Source organism: Tetrahymena thermophila, assembly GCF_000189635.1.
Source record: "Tetrahymena thermophila SB210 genomic scaffold scf_8254776, whole genome shotgun sequence".
Lineage (NCBI taxonomy): Eukaryota > Ciliophora > Oligohymenophorea > Hymenostomatida > Tetrahymenidae > Tetrahymena > Tetrahymena thermophila.
Genome location: NW_002476534.1, coordinates 271,851 through 294,492, shown reverse-complemented (window position 1 = coordinate 294,492; position 22,642 = coordinate 271,851). Strand labels below are relative to the sequence as shown.

At 22.6% G+C, this 22,642-nt stretch overlaps 8 protein-coding genes across 8 annotated transcripts; 3 read left to right on the top strand and 5 right to left on the bottom strand. All coding sequences in view use genetic code 6, as the record gives it.

Moving 5' to 3' along the window:
* Window positions 1-41: 41 nt before the first annotated feature.
* On the bottom strand, window positions 42-497 carry TTHERM_000160999 (nucleoside diphosphate kinase; the record flags this gene model as incomplete). Its single annotated transcript, XM_012796023.1, has 1 exon — window positions 42-497. One exon carries the CDS (start codon window positions 495-497, stop codon window positions 42-44), a length of 456 nt encoding a protein of 151 aa, XP_012651477.1.
* A 1,969-nt stretch (window positions 498-2,466) lies between these two features.
* On the bottom strand, window positions 2,467-4,539 carry TTHERM_00161030 (FHA domain protein; the record flags this gene model as incomplete). The annotated part of the gene is made up of 4 exons (XM_001009833.2): window positions 2,467-2,808; window positions 2,883-3,187; window positions 3,376-3,898; window positions 4,024-4,539. The coding sequence occupies 4 exons, from the start codon at window positions 4,537-4,539 to the stop codon at window positions 2,467-2,469; spliced, it is 1,686 nt and encodes a 561-aa protein (XP_001009833.2).
* Window positions 4,540-6,183: 1,644 nt separating this feature from the next.
* TTHERM_000161029 (MFS transporter) lies at window positions 6,184-7,968 on the bottom strand (the record flags this gene model as incomplete). The annotated part of the gene is made up of 1 exon (XM_012796022.1): window positions 6,184-7,968. The coding sequence occupies one exon, from the start codon at window positions 7,966-7,968 to the stop codon at window positions 6,184-6,186; it is 1,785 nt and encodes a 594-aa protein (XP_012651476.1).
* A 3,480-nt stretch (window positions 7,969-11,448) lies between these two features.
* On the top strand, window positions 11,449-13,539 carry TTHERM_00161050 (Pre-mRNA-processing factor, putative; the record flags this gene model as incomplete). The annotated part of the gene is made up of 7 exons (XM_001009835.2): window positions 11,449-11,620; window positions 11,780-11,996; window positions 12,145-12,355; window positions 12,442-12,849; window positions 12,905-13,072; window positions 13,130-13,410; window positions 13,470-13,539. 7 exons carry the CDS (start codon window positions 11,449-11,451, stop codon window positions 13,537-13,539), a joined length of 1,527 nt encoding a protein of 508 aa, XP_001009835.2.
* A 1,008-nt stretch (window positions 13,540-14,547) lies between these two features.
* On the top strand, window positions 14,548-14,928 carry TTHERM_00161060 (40S ribosomal protein S12; the record flags this gene model as incomplete). The annotated part of the gene is made up of 1 exon (XM_001009836.3): window positions 14,548-14,928. One exon carries the CDS (start codon window positions 14,548-14,550, stop codon window positions 14,926-14,928), a length of 381 nt encoding a protein of 126 aa, XP_001009836.1.
* A 1,976-nt stretch (window positions 14,929-16,904) lies between these two features.
* Window positions 16,905-18,732, bottom strand: TTHERM_00161070 (NOT2/NOT3/NOT5 family protein; the record flags this gene model as incomplete). Its single annotated transcript, XM_001009837.2, has 10 exons — window positions 16,905-17,030; window positions 17,131-17,232; window positions 17,292-17,630; window positions 17,690-17,782; window positions 17,836-17,964; window positions 18,019-18,097; window positions 18,149-18,207; window positions 18,286-18,400; window positions 18,492-18,604; window positions 18,676-18,732. The coding sequence occupies 10 exons, from the start codon at window positions 18,730-18,732 to the stop codon at window positions 16,905-16,907; spliced, it is 1,212 nt and encodes a 403-aa protein (XP_001009837.2).
* A 792-nt stretch (window positions 18,733-19,524) lies between these two features.
* TTHERM_00161080 (hypothetical protein) lies at window positions 19,525-19,747 on the bottom strand (the record flags this gene model as incomplete). Its single annotated transcript, XM_001009838.1, has 2 exons — window positions 19,525-19,664; window positions 19,702-19,747. 2 exons carry the CDS (start codon window positions 19,745-19,747, stop codon window positions 19,525-19,527), a joined length of 186 nt encoding a protein of 61 aa, XP_001009838.1.
* Window positions 19,748-20,372: 625 nt separating this feature from the next.
* TTHERM_00161090 (nicotinate phosphoribosyltransferase family protein) lies at window positions 20,373-22,572 on the top strand (the record flags this gene model as incomplete). The annotated part of the gene is made up of 8 exons (XM_001009839.2): window positions 20,373-20,534; window positions 20,627-20,709; window positions 20,776-20,852; window positions 20,951-21,369; window positions 21,547-21,752; window positions 21,808-21,928; window positions 21,988-22,356; window positions 22,420-22,572. The coding sequence occupies 8 exons, from the start codon at window positions 20,373-20,375 to the stop codon at window positions 22,570-22,572; spliced, it is 1,590 nt and encodes a 529-aa protein (XP_001009839.2).
* Window positions 22,573-22,642: the final 70 nt, after the last annotated feature.

Genomic DNA, 22,642 nt, shown 5'->3' with positions numbered 1-22,642 from the left:
GCTACGCGAGGAATTTAATTACTCAATTAAGAATTATCTATTCACTCATAGACCCATTCGTGGGTGGAGGACTTCCATTGGGTGAGTTCGGTTTCCTTGAACCAGAGGGCGATTTCCTTTTGAGCAGATTCAACGGAGTCAGAACCGTGGCAGATGTTTCTACCGATATCGATGGAGAAATCACCTCTGATGGAACCGGGGAGAGAAGCCAAGGGGTTGGTTTGACCGAGCATTTGTCTACCTTGCTTGACGACGTCCTTACCTTCCCAAACCATGGGAACGACGGGACCAGAGAGCATGTAAGCAATCAAGGAGGGGAAGAAACCCTTTTGCTTTAAGTCAGCGTAGTGTTCTTCTAATAATTCCTTGGTGGGTTGGGTGAACTTCATGGAGACTAACTTGTAACCTCTTTGTTCGAATCTTTGGACGATTTGACCGACGAGACCTCTTTGGACACCATCGGGCTTGATCATAATGAAGGTTCTTTCAGCTGACATTTCTTTAATTCTTTGTTTTTTATTATTTTTAGATATTTTGTTATTTTTTGTTATTTAAATTTTTATAAAAATTACAATTTTTGCTGGGGTTTTCTATCAGTTCTCGATTGATATCCATGAATGACACTACAAATTAATAAAAAGGATAAACCTAAAACAAATGGATAAAACTAAAACAAAATTTTCATTTAATTCCTTAACGATTCCATTCATTTTTTCTATTGAAAAATAAAAATTTATTGTCTCTTTTCTATTTCTCATTCCTTTTTTATTTAAATTATTATAATAAAAAATTATATCGCTATAGCTGATTCGTTTTTCTAATATGATTTTATCTCAAATATTCCACATCTTAATGCCTCATTTTTTACAAATAATCATTGATTATGCTAACCTTTACTTCATACTATTTAGTTTGTGCACATTTCGTAAATTTCTACCTTTATTTTATTTTAACTTCTTTTTTTGTAAAATATCTTTCGTTTTTTTTTTTCTCTCTATCAATTTAAATGCTGTCAAGAAGATTGATAAATTTTTTGATTAACAAATCAGGCAAATCTTTTCATAAAAAATTTAAGTTCATTGAAGTTATTATCTAAAAATATATCTTTTTTTCGCGTAATTTTAAATATGTTTTTTTTAAATTCCTTGTTTATTTTTGAACAAACTTCTCTAAAGAATATAAAATGGAATTGTTTGTTTTAGCCTTAAATCTAAATTAATATCTTATTGAGTAAACATGAGAGTCCATTTTATTTATAAGCTTATTTAAGAGAAATAAACTGCTTTTTGCTTTTGAAAACCCCCTAATGGTAAAGTTAAGCATTTCTTAGCAACTGTTCTAAATTAAGTAATATTTAGTGCCTAAATATAAGATTGGTGATTGCTTGGATTCCCCACCTTATTCAAGCAGTTAACAGATGAACAATTGCTAAAATCATAACTTATGAATTGATTGAGTCGTTTCTAGAAATAAAATTTCAATTATAACTTAAATATAAAAGAGATCGCTTTAATGCTGCAAGCATCTACAATCATTATTTAAATAAACTTTAATTTATTTCATTTTGATTTCTTACAATTTTACAAAAATTATTTATAGCGATATTTCAAAAATGGAATTAATTTTTTCAAATTTTACTAAAACCAAGGCTACTCAGCAAGTAAAACACTCAAAACTATAAATTTTGATAAGATGGTTCATCAAATTACTTGGCAAATCACTATTTTATTATTTTAATATTGTAAAAATTATGAAAATTTTGTTTTTTATTTGAATATCATCTAGATATTCTGGTATTATTGTAAAAGAGCAAATAAATGTTAGTAGAATTCTTGAAGAACGAAAAATATGGCTTTATTTTTTATCATTTCTTACAATCATATAGCAAATCAAATATATTTATAATTCAATTTGTTAAAAGTTATAAAATATTAGCCATAAATAAACAAGCAACCAAAAAATTTCAAATTCTTAAAACCTTTTCCCTTTATTTTAATGGTAGAATAAATAAAAAAAAGTATTTATTTACCCATAAAAACTAAAAAATATTTTAAATATTTTGCAAAATAACAAATATATAGCAAATAAGATTACAATGAACTTGCTCTTCAAAACTATCGGGGAAATAAATATGATATTAAAATGAAATATTATTAAAGATATATATTAATTTACATTTTTGTAATATAAATTGTCGATTCAGATACACTTATAATGGCTAAAAAAATATGCATAAATTTATTATATAAAGATTGTAATTTAAATGAAAAAATCTTTTAAGAATAGTTAAGAACTCAAAACAATATATAAAAATGTTTTAACATTTTAATAGTTTTAAGTATTTTTTAATATAAATTTGAAGTATAATTTATTTTATATAAACCAAGACTGTCTAGTATATTTAGTGTAAATTTATTATTGAGGATAAAAAAATTTTCTAAGGATTATTAATTTTTTTTAATTTGTTCAGTTTTTTTAAATCTATGGACAAGCGTGATTATATATTTTGTTATGTTATGGATTTCTTGTATAGCAATTTACACCATACCAGCAATCTGGCTTGTCTTTTACATTTTTTGGTAGTTAATCTTTAATAGCTATCCTATACTTAAGGACCATCTAGTTCCAAATGTTAGGCCAGCAGTTAGTACATAATGGAGTATCAGAATTGATATCAAATGATTTATTTTCAGTAGTTTTCATATACTTTTAGCATATTTCATATTTAAATTTACCTTGCTTTACAAAATTTTCATTTACATAATCATAAATCATTAGAGTTCTCATCTCATCATCTTCGATAAAATCCTATACAAATTTAAATATTTATTTTAGTTTATTTTAGTGAAATAAAATCATTTATAAATGAAAAAAGTGTATACTTTTAATACTTATATCTCCTCTTCTCTGCCTGAGAGAACATTATTGTTTAAAACTTGCGGTATTGGTATATCTTAAAATAATCTCAAGTGATGGCTAATTGAAGAATTATATTTAGAGCTGCAATCTTATTTAAAATATAAATTGCAGAATGATCTTTCACATATTGTACAATTTTGAGGATATAAATTATTATCATTTCTTTAAGGCATCATTTTATCACAGTTAATACATTTAATATGTTATTAATATGGAGAACATTTAAAATTATCATCCTATCTAGCGTTTTGGCACTCTACACATCTATCTTTTATAAAAATTGAAAAATAAATTTAATGAATTTTATGAAAATTTAACAAAAAATAAATGAAAGAATTGATTGATATTCAATTAATTAATTTAAAATATTTCATTATTAGTTACGATTATTAAATAAGATTCTATGTAAATTAAATAATACGTATACTATAAAAATAAAAATTAAGTGTAATGTACTTAAATGAGCAGGCATGATAAAGTTATAGTTGTATCCAAATTATTAAAATGGCTAATTATTATTATATTAATATTCTTCTTCTTCTTCATCCTCATCAAATTCTTCTTCATCTTCCTCTGAATAGTTACGATTATTGTTTCTATCACTACTTTCACTATCAGAGTAACTTCGCTATCTTTTATAAATACCAACTTTTTTAGTTTTATTTGATAGTTTTTCATTTATTTAGTCAAGAAAATCTTTATTGAGTAAATTTGATTCGTTTTTTTTCTTGATAACATCTTCTTGCCATTTTTTATCAGGATTTCTTTTAATGAAAGCTTCAATTAAGTTATTTAATTAATAATTTTTCTACACACTAATTGGTTTTTCTCTACATTAAGGACAAGCTATATCTTTATTCTTTAAAAGTTCACACATACAATCACAACAGTAATTATGCAAGCAAGGTGTCATTAAATAAGGGTTATATAATAAATCAATACATACGACACAGGTTTAATCTTTTTCAAAATGTTCATCCTATTTATTTTAAATAAATACTTTAAATTCAGTATTTTTGCTTTGAAATATGCTTATAAGATTCCATAAATAATGCTTAATAAAAGCTATCTAATTATGAAGCAAATAAAATAAAAATATTTTACATCTTCTTTAACCTTTTTTAACCTTTCTTCCAGCTCATTTTACATTTTTTTAATTTATTCATTTTGTTCTTGTTGTTCCTTTTCATTTTATTTGTACTATTCTAAAGATTACTCCAATTATTTTTGATCAGTATTATTTTTAGTGGCAGTATCTTATTAATCCTTGTTAAAACTATCAACGTTATCTACTAACTTAAATATGTATCCAATCCATTAACTTTTATCTTAAAGTAAGTTAACAAGATCGCCATTTTCTAGCTCTACTTCTTTATTTTTTTCAAGTTTTTTGTTAAACAAAGATGTTCCATTTGAAGAAACATCAATAATATACGCTTTCTTTTAGGCATAATCATATTTCAATACACAATGTTATCCACTGACTTTAGGGTTGTCAACCTTTAGATCACCTCTTCTACCTAAAATATGTTCTTTTTAGTTAAGTACAAAAGTTTCTTAAACTAATCCTCCTTTAGGAATGAGTTCTCCCCATTTTTATTATATATCAGTTGAACTCATAATTCAAAAGCTTAATTAATTGAAATTTATTTGTAGAAGATATAAATGTTAATAATAAATATATATTTTATTCGCAAAAAGTACCAACAATTAAAAGTTCTAGATACAAAAAAAACATGATTTATTGTACAAAAAGCGCGAAATTAGATATAATTTATTGGACAAGCATATTCTAATCAAATTAACTAAATTATCATATTTATTTTTTTCATTAATAAAATAGTTTTAATTCAAAAAAAATTAAAATTAAAAACTTAAACTAACATATAAATAAATAGTTAGCATCACTATAATTTAGACAGACATATTCAGGGAATATAATTTATTGGTGTGATTTTATGTTTTTTTATCAATTTTTAATTTTTAGATTATAGTAAAGGTTTTTTTAAAATAAAAAAAAAATTAATTTGCAAATTCAAAATTTTTTTTAATTAAAATATTTTTCAAGAGTAAGTTGTTATTTTTGAATAATTTTGATCAATTTTCTAAAAAAGATTAAAAATATTAACAAGATAATTTATTTAAATTAACTAGATTAAATTGATGGATAATACTACTGATGGAAAATTTATTTGAAATTTTTTTCCTAATTTTTGTTTCAATCCAAAATATTTTTTGGAGTTTTTAATAAAAATTAATATTTTAATATATTCATGTTTGAAGCCTCTTTTATTACAATAATTAAAATAATTATAAATATTTAAAGAAAAATTTTTGGATAGAATCATAAATAAACAAATATTTCAGTTTTCAAAAATTTAATTTATTTATTTGTTTCTACATAATCTTTTATACATTTTTAATATTTAAGATTCTTTTTTGTGTGAATAAAAATAATATTTTAAACTATCAATCAATTTTTTAAAAGTATCTGAAATTTAGTTAAAAAAATTAATTGGTAAAATTAGTTAGAATCATATTAATTTAATCCTTATCTTAATTGATAGTAGATTAACTTATAAAAATAAAATATGCAATAAAATGAGGATTTTTTAGTCGAATTAAGAAAGAAATTAATTTAAATAATTTAGCAAATTTATTTTTTTATGTTGCTAATTAAATATAAATATATATTAAATTCCAAATAATGTTTAATATAAACAAAAAAATATTACTATATTCTTTATCTTACTTAGGTACATATGACTCAATATTGCTTAAAATAATTTGCAAAATAAATATAAAATGATAAACAAATTTATAAATTTATGAATAAATATTGCTTAAGATTTTATCCGCAATACTTATAAAATATTAAAAAAAAACAGGAAAAGGTATAAAAATATCAATTTTTATGTAAAATTTTAGTGAATGGGAGTAAGTTTTACATTTAAATATAGAGTTAAGTGATATAACTTAAATTTTCAATTTAAAAATGCATGATGTTATTTTACTTTTTTGCTACTTTTAAACTTTAAAAAGGAAGGAATGAACATAATAATTAATATAAAATTTAATAATTACTAATAATAAATATGATGAATATTTAAATATAAAGAGAGTTTTATTTGGTTAATTTAATAATTTAGATTTATAATGAGAAGGAGAGGGATTAAGAGTAAATTTAATTTTTCAAATTGAGCTTGATTTCTTTTGTTTGTTTATTTATTTTTAAAGCCAATATAGAAAAAAATTAATTACAAATCAACTTTGTTTATTCTCTTAAACTTCTATCTATTTTTCACTTATCAATTGCATGTTTTCATTACAGATTTTCTATTAAAATTTTTCTTGTTCTTGGAAACGCTATAGAGAATACTCTGTGGCTTCTTTTTAGAAAACAGCATATTTTTTAGGGTCACAATAAGATTTCATAATTTCATAGCAGTCTTTTCCTTTAGTTTCTTTGATATTGATTTAAAAGTAAATGAATGCAGCTATAGTAAAACCAGCGAAAATAAAGAATGTTCCATATAAATTGCAATAGATAATTAAATAAGGGAAAACAAGACCAATTATCATAGCAGAGGTCCATCTTATTGAAGTACTTATCGAAATTTAAAATGAATCTAGAATTTCTGGGCTGATGATCCAAGTTACAGCGCCAAGACCAATTTACCATCCAAACTAGAAGAAATATATGAGAAAAACATTAACTTTTCCTAGTGCATCATTTTATGGTAAAGTATTAAGTATACCAATAAGTAATTAGGTAATTATAATAATTATTGTTCCTAATTGCATTAAAAATTTTCTACCATACCTTCCTTGTAAAAAGAAAGAAATAAAGTTATAACCAACCATAGATGCACCCATACCGATTGTAGAATAACGAGCGTACTACTCACCAACTGCACCAGATTCACCAGAAGTTTTTAAAAAAATAGAGTTAGAATAGAAATTTATACCATTAACACCACAAAATTAAGTTGTAAAAGAGATAATACAACCTAGAAGTAATCTCGATTTATATGATGAAGTAGTGCACAAGTCATATATTTTTTCCTTGAAATAATCGTCTAGAGATTTCTGTTTGATTTCTTTTACATTATTAGACTAGGGAACTAAAACAATTTCATCTTTTTTATCATCCGATTAGGCTTGTTATATTTTCATAAGTTCAGTTTCTTTTTAATGATTTTTTTTACTAAGGGCTTGTTTTTTTCTAATAGCCTATTCCTATTCACTAATTACTTTGTCTTCAATGTCATGGAAGACATCTTCACAGTCTTATTCCTCGTAAATAATATGGATGTACTCTTTTAATTCAGAGTATTTGTGCTACTTCATTAGTACTGTAGGTGTTTCTATTTTGAAAAGGAAAGTGAAAAGTGTAAGCCTGATGATGGGAGCAAGCATTGGAGCACCCATAGCTATTCTCCAAGGAATTTAGTCACTATAACCGTCACTCAAATTCGAAGGCAAAGGTAGAACAAGACTAAATAAATAGCTACTGAATACACCAAATGCTTGGAAAAATTAATTAATTGAACCTACTCTTCCACTGATTTCCTTTGGAGCAAAATCTATTATATACATTGGAACAAGCGCTGTATTCTATCCTACACAAAATCCTGATATAAATCTACCAATAATTAAATTAACTACTGATGTTTGTAAAATTAGTATAATTGTTCCAATGATAGCAACATAGTCAAAAAAAATTAAAGATCTTCTCACACCTTTTAGAAGTGATATTGTGTATTTAACACAAAAGGCTCCTACTAAAGCTCCAAAAGGCATGGCTGCAGTGATCAGTGCTGTGTATAAAGTAAACTCATTAGAACTCCAGCTATTAGTTTTTTACATAATTTTTTGCACTGCATTGAACGCGCCTAAATTAAAACCGTAGAACCAAGTACCTAGACAAGCGTTTATTGTAAGTAAATAAATATACCACTAATGTATAACGTGATAATGTCGATGTTTTAAATCTTTTAGCTATGTCTAATCAGTTTATTGTTGCTAATAATTGTTGTTTATTATCATTTTACTTATCTTCTAACTTTGCTTAAAAAGATTTATAGATAAATATCTGTACTTATTAATCAAAAATTTGTTTAATTTAAATAAATATTATAAAAAATAAACGAATCTCTTGGTTGATCAATTTTAATAATTACTAAGATAGAGTAGATAAGCAAACAATCAAAACGTAATTATTAGCATTAAATTAAATATCTTTTTTATTAAGATAATCAATCAGCTCGAATTTATTAATTGAGCAATCTGATAAATGAAGCTTTAAATTATCTAATTATATGTTTGAAAATAAAAATTTATTCTCTATTACTTACATTAAATTTTTAGTCTATTTAATTTCATAATATTCCGTATCAAAAATATGCATAATTGTCAATATTTTCATGGTAGAGATTAAATTAAAATCATCAAAATAACTTTTTTAAGAAAAAATTTATTTACTCTGAACTTGTTTGTTTGTCTGTGTAAATCAAAAGTGTGTGATTATATAATTTTTTTTTGTTTTAAAATCACTGAATTTTTTAACAAAATTTAATTTATCTTTAGAAACAAAGAAAATTTTTTTAATTTCACAGAAAATACTTTGCAAAATATTATTGTAAGTAATTTTATTAACATAACTTCAATATATATTCCTTCATAAAAATATTTCGTATTATTAGTCAAAACGCACTGACATATACCTTACATAAATCAAAATGATATTATTCATTCATATCAAAAAATGCTTGATTGATAGCTTTCTAAAATTCAGAAGAAGAAAAAATTTACATTTTCTCTTCTTGTTAAATTGTATTCTTTAAAAATTAATCTTAGCTATAAAATTGATTAAATATGATATTTATGTGCATTTATCTTTTCTAGCTATTTTAATTAATAATACATATTAAATTAATCTTTATATGATTATTTTATCGCACTTTATAATAATAAATATAATTATTTAATTATTATACAATATAATAATGTAATTATTACATTATAACTTTTTATAATCCATCAGATTTTATGAAAATTATATTTATTTATTAGCTAAATAAAAATAAAAAACAGTACTTTAAATGAACTTTTATCTAATTTTTAGGTTGAACATTCTTAAATATATATCATTTTGGTCTCTTTTTAATTGTAAATATAATTTTTTATATATTTTCATTGGTAGAAAAATAAAAAGTAGCTTTAATTCTCAACTAAACAGCTAGCAAAAAAAATTATAATTAAAGAAACAAACTTTTTATTTTTGAGTAATGAATTTAATATTATTTACTACTTTAAACAAAGTTGTTTGGAAAATTAAAAAGATAATAAATCTTTATACCTTTTATGTGTTATCAAGATATTTCTTAACTAAATTGTTAATTATTTAGATAATTTTTTTCTTTTAATTAATATATTTCTTGATTTAGGATAACCTCTGTTTTTGTAAATTAAATAATGCAAACAATCATATTTTTATAATATTGTCTAATCTATTTGTTATTTATACATGAATAAACAAAACAAGTTACTAATTATTTTCTAAATTAATTGTTCTAAGTTTACATTGAAAATGAAATTTTATAAATAAATTATGTTAATTTATTTTTTCAAAAACTTTTAAATGCAAGTAAATAAAATATTTTAAAATTTTATTCTTAAATATAATGTTTATGAATTATATTTTTATTTTAAATTATACTTGCTAAAAAATAATTAAAAATAAAGATGCTAATTATTATTTAAATGCTTTAAGATAATTAATATAGCAGACTCTAATGCTAATAATTAAATGAAGCTAGAATGAAGCGCATTTCAATATAATAATTTTACTTAAGGATTAAGCACAATACTTCGAAAAAGAAAACAGAAAATATAATTAACTAAAATTTGATTGATTATTAGTAAATTTTAATTCTAAGTAAGATTATAAAATTATATTAAAATTGAAAAAATTATTATTAACACATAAATATATTAAAAATTGATTATTTTTTTAAATAAAATCTAAAAGAAAAAAGAAATCAGATATAAGTTTATAAATAAAATATAAATATTTCTAAGAAATAGAATATTTAAAGAAACAAAAATCAATTCAATAATTTATGATTAAAAGTCAGTTAGGGTTTATATAAAATTAATTGATAAAATAATTATTTTAAATATTTAATTTGGAATTCAAAAAATGTTATTATTTTGTAAAAAATATATTTTCAAATAATTTTATTATTTTTTATATAAATTTTACATTAATCAAAAAATATTTATATTGCTTTTAATCATTATTTAACTTAATCTAATAAATATTTATTTTTTAACTTAAATACTAATTATATGTTAGGCAATCATGAATTAAGAGTTATTTACTAACTTAATAGAGTAATTAATTATAATAGGATCAATAGTTCCATATCTTATTAAATTAAAAATTTATATAATTTATAGTTAATTTACAGTTATTTAATTTAAACTAATAAATTAAAATATAAATTTGAACTAAAAATTGTTAAACTCAATAACATATTAATAAATATTTTATCAATTTAATTAACTTAAATATATTTTTAAATTTTAATTGAATAATATGTTATTTATTAAAAAATAATTTGACTTAAAATATCAAAAATAATAATTTTTAAATATTATAATTTAAATTTTATCAATCAAAAAGTTATAAAATTTAATTAAAATTTCAAATTAAAATAAAATAAAATTTAAATAAAAAAAGTAAAATTAACTTAAATTATAAAAAATTTTAAGTACTTCAAAAATAAATTAAAATTAATAATTAATTTCTAAAAAGTAATTTTATCTTAATTAATTGATTTTAAATTTAAATTTCAAAGTTTATATATTTTTAATTTATTTAGCTATTTATTTTTAATTTTTTTATCTAATAATTTATAAATTTATTTTGAATAAAATTATTTTATAAAAATACTAATTAAAAATAAAGGAAAAAAATCTTTATTTTATCTTATTTAAAAGAGTTTAATTTGTTCGATTTATAAAAATTTATAAAGAATATAATTATTTTAACAACTTTCAAACCAAAAACCAAATGAATAACGATCCCTACTTTTAAAAATATATTAATTTTAATTTTGTTTTTTAATTTATTGCTTAATAAATTTAATACAAAACTTAAATATTTTCTTTTCTTAAGTATTTTTTTCATGTAGCTTTAATGTTAGTAGTAAAACATTTTTTAGGAAAATAAAATGATTTTTACTATAGAATAAGCATGTGAAGATAAATATACAAAAGATATCTTATATTAAATGGAATGCGTCTAGACAGATATAGAGATTTGGTTAATTTTCAAATTAAATAAAAAGTATCCATCATAAAAGTTATTATATTTAGTGAATGAAGGTACTTGTTAATAAAGCTTGATAAAATAAAGAGAAGAGCAATAAGTAAATAAATATATTTATATATCTTATTAGCAATAAAATTAATTAATCATATTAAAGCTTTTAAAAATCAAATAGTTAATTACTTATCAAAATGTCTTGGAATTATTGTGCTATAACTGGAGAATAGCTTCATGAACCCGTAGTTTCAAAAAAGAGCGGTCATGTTTTTGAAAAAAGAGTTATTGAAAAACATATTTAATCAACTGGTTAATGCCCAATTACTGGCTAAGCCTTAAGCAACGATGATTTGATTCCAGTTTAATGTAATTATTTATCAATAGTCTAGCTTAATTTACAATTAAAATATATAGCATAAGTTTACAATTTTGATTCTTTCAATCAAGTTGAAAAGAAGACATTTATATTATCAATTTGATATAATTTTGCATTTATAATAAATTTATTATTAATAAAAAAATTAGTAAATGTCTAAACTAAACCTAGATCTGTCACTTCAAATTCTATTCCTGGAATATTAAAAACATTTTAGAACGAATGGGATGCATTAATGCTCGAAACTTATAATTTAAAATAACATTTGGAAACAGTTCGTTAAGAGCTCTCCCATGCTCTTTACTAGCATGATGCTGCCTGTAGAGTTATTGCTCGTTTGATCAAAGAAAGAGATGAAGCTAGATTGTAAACAAACAAATATATTATTATTATTTCTCAATTAAACATTTAAGTGAAGATCTGCTTAAATATCAAAACAATAGAATTTAAATTTATTTTAATAAGCCTTGAAGCTATTGTGGATTAATATTAATTTATTTTTATTCAAAATTAGTGAAGTTGCCTAGCTTTAAGAAAAGTTAAGATAAGGTAAAATGGAATTAGAAGAAGCAGATGCTTAAAATGAATAATAACAAGAGCAAACAAACAATAAGCTTCCTTAAAATATTATTGATTCAATTAATGAAACAGCTTTAAAGTTAAACTAAATAAGAAAAGATAGAAAGAAAGATGCTGAATACAATAGCAAGTTTGCAGCTACTGAGGTAAATAATATATACATATATGATATGAATTTAGCTTTTATAGCTTGAAATATAGATTAATGTTTTCTAATAAATGTAAATTTTAGGTCATTTCGAGCTATGGTCCTAAGGAAACTGTTGGCTTACATAGTACTACAAACCCTGGAATTAATGCTTTAGATTATAATCGTTAGAGAAATTTAGTTATTAGTGGTGGTAAAGACGGATCTGTTATCCTTTACAATACTGTTTAAAATGTTATTGAAGGAACAGTGGAATTAAATAAACATATTGTTGCCTTGACATTTTTAGGAAACGATGAAAATCCCCACTTTGTTGCTGTTACTGAACACGCAGCTCATCTCTACTAATTCTAAGCTGAAAATAAATAATTTAATAGTTTATATACCTACAACACTAATTCTTCATTTACCTCTGTTTCTGCTCATCCTAACGGATCTCTATTCGTACTTTCTGCCAAAGACGGTTCAGTAACATACCATGATGCAATTTCTGTAAAATTTTAAATGAGATAATTTTTTACTAATTTTAAATGTAAATATCAAATAGGCTTCTCTCGTTTTAGAAGTTAATGATTTAGTTGGAAAGCTCAGTGTTAACAGTATTTAAGTACATCCTGATGGTAACCTTCTTGGTATCGGATGTAGTGATGGCTCAGTTAAATTGTGGAATATATCTTCTAACGAAATAATGACATCTTTGGAAGACAATGTCAATGTATAAAAATTTTTAAATAGTATTATTGTATTAAATTATTCTTAAAAATTGAAATAGGGAGCAATAGACTTGATCAGTTTTAGTGAAAACGGTTATATTTTATCAGTAGGTAGTACAGTTAGTAAAGTAGTAAAGATCTACGATTTAAGAAAAGCTAAGTGCATTAAAACTTTGTTTGGTGAAGGAGATGAATTTTCTTTGTCAAGCATTGAATTTGACCTTTCTGGTAATGTATTTGCTGCTGGTTCTACTACAGGATAAATAAAACTCTACGAAACTAAGAAATGGAACCACCTTTCAACATTCTCTTATCATACAGCTGCCGTTAAATCTTTGAAGTAAAATACTTGTTTATCAAAAAAATTTAAATTAATTAATTGTTATTAATGTATTAAAGGTTTGGTAATTTCTCAAAAGAATTAGTTTCTGGTTCTTTGGATAGAAATTTAATTATTTCTTCGTAATGAGCGAGAGATAAAATTGAAAGCTGAAAGTATTTAAAAAAGTAAAAAAATTAAATGTTAGAATTAAATTCATAAAAATTAACTTAAAATGAATAAATCTTCTATTGAGTAGTCACCATCATTATCATATTTAAAATTTGTATTATTATTACATATTGAAAAATTTTTATGTATATACATACTTTGTGTATTTTGTTTTTTAACTGTCATTCAAATTTACCACCTAGCTAGCTCATTCTTTCATTCACTCATTCTTTAATACTACCTTAAATTTCAATTTTGAATGATTTTATAATTAGCTTTTTAACAGTTAATCAAATTGTTTTTATTAAAACAAATTTTTTTTTAAATTGTAGATAATTAATTTATTTTGTTGATTGAGGTTTTATAATTTATTTTTTATTTGTAATTTTTTAAAAATGAAGTTGATATAAAGTTGAGATTTTTATCTGATTTAAAAAAAAATATTTAAAATAAAATAATTGCCTTAAAAATAATTTTAAGAAAATATTTAGATGAAAATATTTAAATATAAAAAATGAAGGAAGGATGATTTGATTGATAGAGAGAGATTAATAGATAGATAGATAACAGATATTTAGTAAATTTGAAAAGATAGAAATGATTTAATTGGCTTGTATGGATACAGAAAAAGAAAGAGTGACTTGTTATAATATAGAGTGAATGAATAGAATATGCAAGCGATTAATTGAATAAATGAGCAAGCGAGAGGGATAGATGGAGTGAATTTGATAAAAAGGGAAGATGGAGAAAGAAGAAAATATAAAATAAGAGAATGAAAAAGGATGAAAGGAGAATGAAATTAAATTTAATAGGGGAATGAATCAATATACATGAGAAAAATACAAGGGACATTTATATGATGGAAAGTAATAAAATTGAATATAGTTAAGAAAGGAAAAACTAAAATAAAAGAAACCAAAAAAAAGATTAAAAATCAAAAAAGAATCAAAAATAAATATTTGATAAAAGAAAAGGAATATTATTAAAATGGCTGATCAAAACTAATAATTAAACGAAGTTTTAGCTAAGGTTATCAAGAGCTCTAACTGCCAAGATGCCATCTCCAAGGGTCTCCACGAAGTCTTGAGAACTATTGAAGCCAAGCAAGCTCTTTTCGTTTGTGTTGCTGAAGATTGCGATTAAGGTAATTACGTCAAGTTAGTTAAGGCTCTCTGCGCCAAGAACGAAATTAAGTATGTCTCTGTTCCCAAGAGAGCTAGTTTGGGTGAATACTTGGGTCACTTCACCGCTAACGCTAAGGGTGAAATCAAGAAGGTTAAGGGTTGCTCTTCTCTTGCCATTAGAAAGTACGCTCCCGAAATCACTGAAGATGAAAAGAAGATCATCGAAGGTGCTCTTAAGGCTTGATTTGATTGATCATTTCTTACAAATATAATATATTAATAACTACTAAACATAATGTATAATAGCAAATTAATATAAGATTATAAAGTATTTGCATTAATTAGTTAATAAGGGATTGTATTTTTTATTTAAATTGAGATTTTCTTAAAAACGTTCTTGTTATTAGCTCTAATTGTTCACTCTAAATCAAACTTACACACATTTCACAGCAATAAGTATTCTGCATTATCTTATAAATAAATAAGTATATAAAATAAGCAAGCAAGCAAGTAATCATAAAATAGCCGAAAGCAAAGCAAATTTAAAAAGCAGTGCACATTCAAGATAGATTCTCGCGTTAAATAAATATGCCCGTTGTATTTATATTAATAAATTTCTCAAAGCAGCAGATCTAAATTTAGTTAGCATGTAATATTGGCTGGAAATTATTTTTGCATATTCTACAAATCTTTTTTCAGTCAATCTTATTACTATAATATTTTTGTTGGTTTGAAGATAATTTTAGGGCTATCAAATTATTTAAAGTGATTACAAACAAACAAACAAAATCTTTTAGTTTCTGCAAAATATTTAACAAAATAAATTTATTTATTTATTTATTTTCTTAAATCTCAGCACTAAAAGTTTTAATTTTTCTATCAATAAATAAACATTTTAAGAGTAGAATAATAAACAAATATTTTTTTTTTGAGAATCTTTTCTTAATTGCAAAAAAAAATTTAATTTTTTTGAATGAAAAAACGAATTTTTATATTTTTAAAACTAAAAAAACAAAGAAAAAAAAATAAATAAATAAAGATATTCCATATCTTATTATTTTCAGCAAAAAAGATAAATAAAGGAATATATTAAATTTAAAGCTTTCTTGGCAATCATTCAAACAAAACTTCTATCCAATAATCAAGCAGACAGAATAACTTAATAAATTAAATATTTACTTTTCATTTTAAGTAAAAAAATCTTATTCAATTTCTATTTTTCATATTAATAATAAAATAATGAAGCTCACTCACTCATTCATCACATGTCAAACAAAACTTTCAAAAAATATTTATAATTTTCTTCTCAAATATTCTTCATAATAATTTTAATATTAGTGATTTTTTATTTAAAATATATTTTTAAAAAACTTAATTTCAAATAATCTTTATTATATATCCTAAAAATATTATTGAATTTTCTCAAATAAATTTATTTGTTTTTTAAACAGTTATTTTACCTATTTTAAATTTTTTTTAAATATTCCAACTTCTTCAAAAATATTTTTGAATCAACCAAGATAAAATTGTAATATTTAAATTACTTTTAAATTATCTACAATTCTCTTAAATGGTTAATCAAAAATTAATTTTTTCAGTTAATAATTTGTAAATTTAGAAAATATTTTAATGATAATAAAGATGTTTAATATTCAAAATTTATTGAGAAAAGATATTTCAAAAATAATCAATATTTTTATAAAAAATATATTTCCTAAGAAAAAAAAACTAAAGTATGTGATGCTTAAATTTTATTTAAATGATTTTTATGATTTTAAATGAGCAAAACTTATATTTATCATAAAATATTTAATAAAATAGCTTATTTATTAATTAATTTTAATTATAGTATTAACTCTATTATTATAGTTATGCAAACAAAGATGAAACAATAAAATTTGAGATGATTAAAGGCTTGTTATGAGATTTAATTATAAAAATGTTGGTTGATAAATTGAGTTCTTTTGATAAGCAGATAATATATAAAAGTAGAATAAGTAAAGATAAAAGTATTAATTGATAGTTTTTTATACCATCGATTCGCTACTAACTACAGTAAAGAGGGTTTTTCTTAGTTTATTTAGGGTTAGCAAATCATTTTTATTAATTTAAATATATCTTTTCATTTAGAATGGGCAATTATTTAGAAAAGCTAATTAGTTAACTATCTATAAATGAGTTTTATTTCTTAGTTTGTTTTTGCAAGCACAGAATTGATGATCAGACTTTTAATTCATCTTCCAAATATGTATATTTGAAATTAAAGTCTACTTTCTTTCTCTAGATCCAGCCCTTTTCATAATCAAAAATTACATATGTTCCCTGTTCATATTCTTCTTCTTAAATCTTTTGTTTTTTAAAAATTATTATTTCTTTTTGTCAATATCTGAATAAATATAATTCTGTTTTAATATCTTTTTCTTTATTAAATGTAAATTTATTTTACTTTTGGAGCTTCTAATCTTTGGAACCAAGTCATATACTTCTTGTGATATCTCCAGCTCTTATTTTTAAGAGTTTTAGCTGCATTGTATTGTTCATAAGTATTCTTATTAAATTATTAATACATTAAAATTTTATTTTCATAAATTTTCTAATCAAACTTACTTTCTAAAAGTAGAAAATAAAGAAAAGAGTTTCTAGATCAAATTTGCTAAAGACATCCTCTGAAAGCATTTTATACTTTGGAAACAAGCTTTTATTTGATGTACTGACTTTGGTCAATTCAGAAGGATAGAAATCTGACTATTGAATTGAGTTGTTAAAGCTTGTTTGGAGCATGTTTGTCAAGTATGAAAAGTCTTTTTTTCTTTCTTATTAAGACGCTAATAACTTGCTTTTATTGAAAAGAGTAAATGAACTGTTAGTGCCAGCAGTTTAAGGGACTTCTTATTTAGTTGTTGAAGTTGAATCACTTTCATAAACACTCTCAATAGTATCATAATGCTTTATTAAATAGTTAAAAGTAATTTATTTCAATTTTTAGCAATAGTAATTATATTTACGAATTTTATATTTTCATTGTTAATGAGCTCATCTTAACTGTCAGAATTGAAAATATCTTTAAGAGCTTATTTGACAGCTGTTAACGAGTCGATCTATTTAATAATTAAAAAGATAGTAAAGTGCTTATTTTTTAATTTGTAAATACAGGAATGGAAATGTTTATATGAGATTCCAAGAACATTTTTATTTCATCTAGCTTTTGTTGATGGAATTCAATGGCTTCAATAAGCTGATCATTTTTGTCGTTTTGCTTCTAGTTTAATGGTTTTTTGACCTTTTTATTTAAACGATACAATAAATTTACTTATTTTATAAAAATATTAATTACCTTCTTGTTATTTGGTTATTGTTGCTTTTGCTTAAGTTCCTTTATTCTATGATTCATTATTTCTCTGAAATCTTAATACCTAATTACAATTTTAGTTTGAATAAACCTCTTCTTTCATTAATTATTTTACCATTATAAGAATTCGTCCTTTTGTGCATTTGGGAAATTCTATTCTACTTTTCTAATCACCTTTTCATAAAATTAAATTGGATTTGTTGCTTTTCAATAATGTAAATAATACTAGATAAAACAAAAAATGTTTATTACATTGTCAGCGTGGTTAACAATATTCTAAAGAGTGTAGATTGCTTCTTTATTGAATTAGAATTAGAATGAGCCGTGCTATTTTAAAACGACATCAGTAAGCTAATTTTTCCTTATGCTTTTAAGTAATATTTGAATAATATATAGAACTTTATTTAAATATTAGCAATTAGATATAAATTAATTCTAATTTAGAATTGAATTTTTACCTTTTCAGATTGCTCAAATCTCTGCTTATTGCCTTAACTATTGAATCTCTTTAATCATTTGAGTGCTAATCTTGTTTAAGACTTTTTATTTAATTTTCTACACTTTCGCATAACTATTATGATTGAAAAATTTGAAAATTTTAATTAAATGAAACATAATCAATTTTATAAAATAGCTAATTACTTTAAGGACATTTTTAGCTGCTTCTTCAACCTCTTCAGGAGTTCTTTTTTTAGACATTCCTTATATATTTGTGCTTACACTATTTTAATTCTATAAGTAAATATTGATATTTATATGTTATTTCTAAATTTATGAATTACTGTCTAAAATTCTTACAATTCTATCTTAATCCTTTTATTTGTTTATTCATCAAATTTTATTTTATATTTCACTCAATTATTCATTCATTCACACACACACGCAAACACATGAAAAATTATTAAGTAATTTATTTATTGTATCAATCAATCAATCTATTTTATTTGAATTAAATGTTAAAATTTTAAAATAATATCTATCAATTAAAAACTAGATTCAATTACTAATCTTTTTTCAATTTAAAAAAACATAGCGCTAGAAATAATTATAAACTTAAAAAAATTTTTTTCTTTTTATTTTTTTCTAAAATCATTTTTTAAATTAGAGAAAACAATTTTTCAATAAAAAATTTAAAAATATTTCTATTAAAATAAGATTTCAATTTGATTAAATAAATTTCTCTTTTTACTTTTGTTTTTTTTAATAGACTCAAAAGGAAACCCATTTTTCTCTTTTATTTGAGCTTTAAGAGTCATAAATATTTATTTTACAAAAATAGAAAAATAAATAAAACCTTTGCTCGCAATATCAATCAATCAGCATATTTATTTAAAATTAATAATTTATTTTTTTAAAATATATTTTAAAGTTTGATTAAAATGTTTTATTATATTTTTTTAAAGCATAAAAGAAAGCATTTTATTATATTTTTTATAATTTCAATTTAAGAGAGATTCATTAAAATATAAATTTATTATTTTATTTACACCTTCATTTTTTATGCATAAGAAATATTAGATAATTTTCTTCTTTTTCTCTATATAAAAACTCCTATGTTTGGTTGTTAAATTAAATTTTTTTCTTTTTAAAGACATAGCTAAAGTGTCTAGAGCCATCTATTTATTCTACAACTAAAAAAGATGTTAATAAAATTCAATAAATATTTACTACTCTTTATTGAATAAGCAGTATGAATGATTGATTTCCATTTCATTTTTGGTTATTGTTGGGTTATTAATTTTTGCTGGAGATATTCTAATTTCTAATTTTTTTCTAGAAAAGTAATTTGATATTAAATGATAGATGATGAAATTTTTTGATTTTTCGGAATAGATATTATGCAGAAAGGTATGTAACTTCATTTAAAGATCAAAAACTTAACTTCTACATTTTTTAGAAATTCCCATAAAATCAAAGATAAATAAAATAGTGATTTGTTCATAATGTAAATTTTTGTAAGCATGTATGATAAAAATCTACTTCACAAATGATAAAATAAATATTTTCAAGCGTGTGAAATTAAAAATGGAATTTTATGAAGACTTTGTTTGCTTATAATTTTATTTTTTGTTGGAATTATCCGCGTTTAATTAAGGATATGTTACGATCAGAAATAAAAGATTGATAATTACAGTCTATATCATATTCACATACAAATTTCTAATTAAAACGGAATCCCTTTAAAATCTTACAAATCTGCTACAACAAAATTGATATAAATCCAAAACAATTACAAAATTAAACAAAAATATTAAAAATATTAAAAAAGCAAAACAAAACATAATTTAATAAATTATAAATAAATATCAAAACAAGCAAATAAATATCTCAGATCTAGCATGACTACAAATATTCCTCAAACAGCTCACAACGATGTGATTACTCCCCTTCTTACCGATCACTATTAAATAACCATGTGTTATTCATATTTTTCAAACAATAGACATAACCAAGAAGCTGCTTTTGAAATGTTCTTTAGAAAATGCCCCTTCCAAGGATAAGTATGAATACATTCTATTTTTAGCATCATCTTACAAATTTAATTTTATTAACTATTTTAATCAATTTAACCAATTCATTTTTATGTATTTAGTACGCCATTTTTGCAGGTTTGCATGAAGTCCTCTCCTTTATAGCCCATTTTAAAATTCCTAAGGAGCATATTGAATATCTAAAGTAAAAAACTAATAATTTTAGCAATAAATAAAATATTTTATTCAAATTTACCATTAAAATAACTAGAACTCAATTGCCTAATGATAAGCCAGAATTCTTCGAATGGCTCTAAAATTTAGATTGTTCAAAAATAAAGCTTTTTGGTAAATTTTATTTGATAGCATTTATTAATTGCATGCTTTTAATGATAGCAAATTTAAGTATGATAATTGTAAAAACTATTTTAAACAAAATAAAATAGCAATGGAAGAAGGTTCTATCGTATTCCCAAGAGAACCTTTAATTAGATTGTAAGGACCTATAGGCATTCTTTAGCTTTTAGAAACTCCTTTACTCAACATAATCAACTTTGCTACCTTGTTAGCTACTAATGCAGCAAGAATGAAATAAGAAGCTGGTGAAAAGGCTGTTTTACTTGAATTTGGTTTGAGAAGAGCTCAAGGTCCAGATGGTGGACTTATGGCTAGCCAATATGCCTACCTTGGTGGATTCCATGGAACTTCTAATGTTCTAGCTGGCTACAAATTTGGAATTCCCATTAGTGGTACTATGGCTCATTCATTTGTAACTTCTTACAATTCGCTAGAATAAATAAAAGAATTTGAAATAAATGGAGTTCAAATTAAGTAAACTGCTCTTGAATACAGAAACGAATTAGGAGTAAATATGATTCAATCATTCATTAATTTTATCATCAAATATTATATTATAAAATTTTTTGTCTACAATAAGTCTAAAAATAAATGCTAAAAAATTATAAAAGTAATAATGTAGACTTAATGATAAAAGAAATTAATAAAAAAATTTATTTATGCTAAATAATTTTTAATAAAAAAGTATGACCACTCTAATGAATCAGAACTTGCAGCCTTTTTAGACTATGCAAGAACTATGCCAAACAATTTTTTAGCACTTGTGGATACATATGATACCCTTCATAGTGGTGTTCCTAACTTTTTAGTTGTATCATTAGCTCTCATAAAAGCAGGTATATAACCTAAGGGTATCAGATTAGACTCAGGCGATCTTGCTAAGCTTTCTTTGTAATTAAATTAATTTTAATTTATTCTATTTATATAATTCTATTATTTTATTTAGGGAAACAAGAAAATTATTTGACTTCGTTGGATAAAAGTACTAATTACCTTAAGTAAAAAACTTTAAGATTGCTGCTTCAAATGACATCAACGAAGATTCTTTGAAAGAACTTAACAAAAAAGTATGCATTCATTCAAATCATTAAAATAATATTTAAATAAAATATTAATTTATAAAAAGGGTCACTCAATCGACGTTTTTGGAATTGGTACAAATTTAGTTACTTGCCAAAAGCAACCAGCATTAGGAGGAGTTTACAAATTAATTGATTTAGAGGGAGTACCTAAACACAAATTATCATAAGAATCTGAAAAATCTACACTACCTGGTAAGAAAACCATTTACAGAGTATGGAATAATGGTGATCCTCATCCTTCTGCAGATATTATAGCAAAAGAAGATGAAGTGATAAAAGTAGGCTAATCGATAACAGCAGTAAATATTAACAATGGAAATGAAAGGTTTAACATAAAAGTTAGTCGTGTTGAATAAATCTCTTTATTATTTTGGAATGAAGGTAAACTAGAAGTTCCTTACCGTTCATTATTAGTAAAATAATATTTTTTTAATGCAATATAATAGATTAATTAAATTTATTTAAATAAAAATTAGGAATTAAGAGAATATAGTGAAAAATAAAAATAGATTTTTAATAAAAGCATATTAACTGATAAAGCTAAATACCCAGTTTTAGCAAGTTTACAATACTACAAATTCTTCTAAGAATGTAATGAAAAAATAGTAGTTTCTAAGCCTTTCTAATGAAGAAAAGTATATGATAATCTTAAAATAAATTTTAAAATTGTAATAAAACACAATAATAATTTAAAAAAAA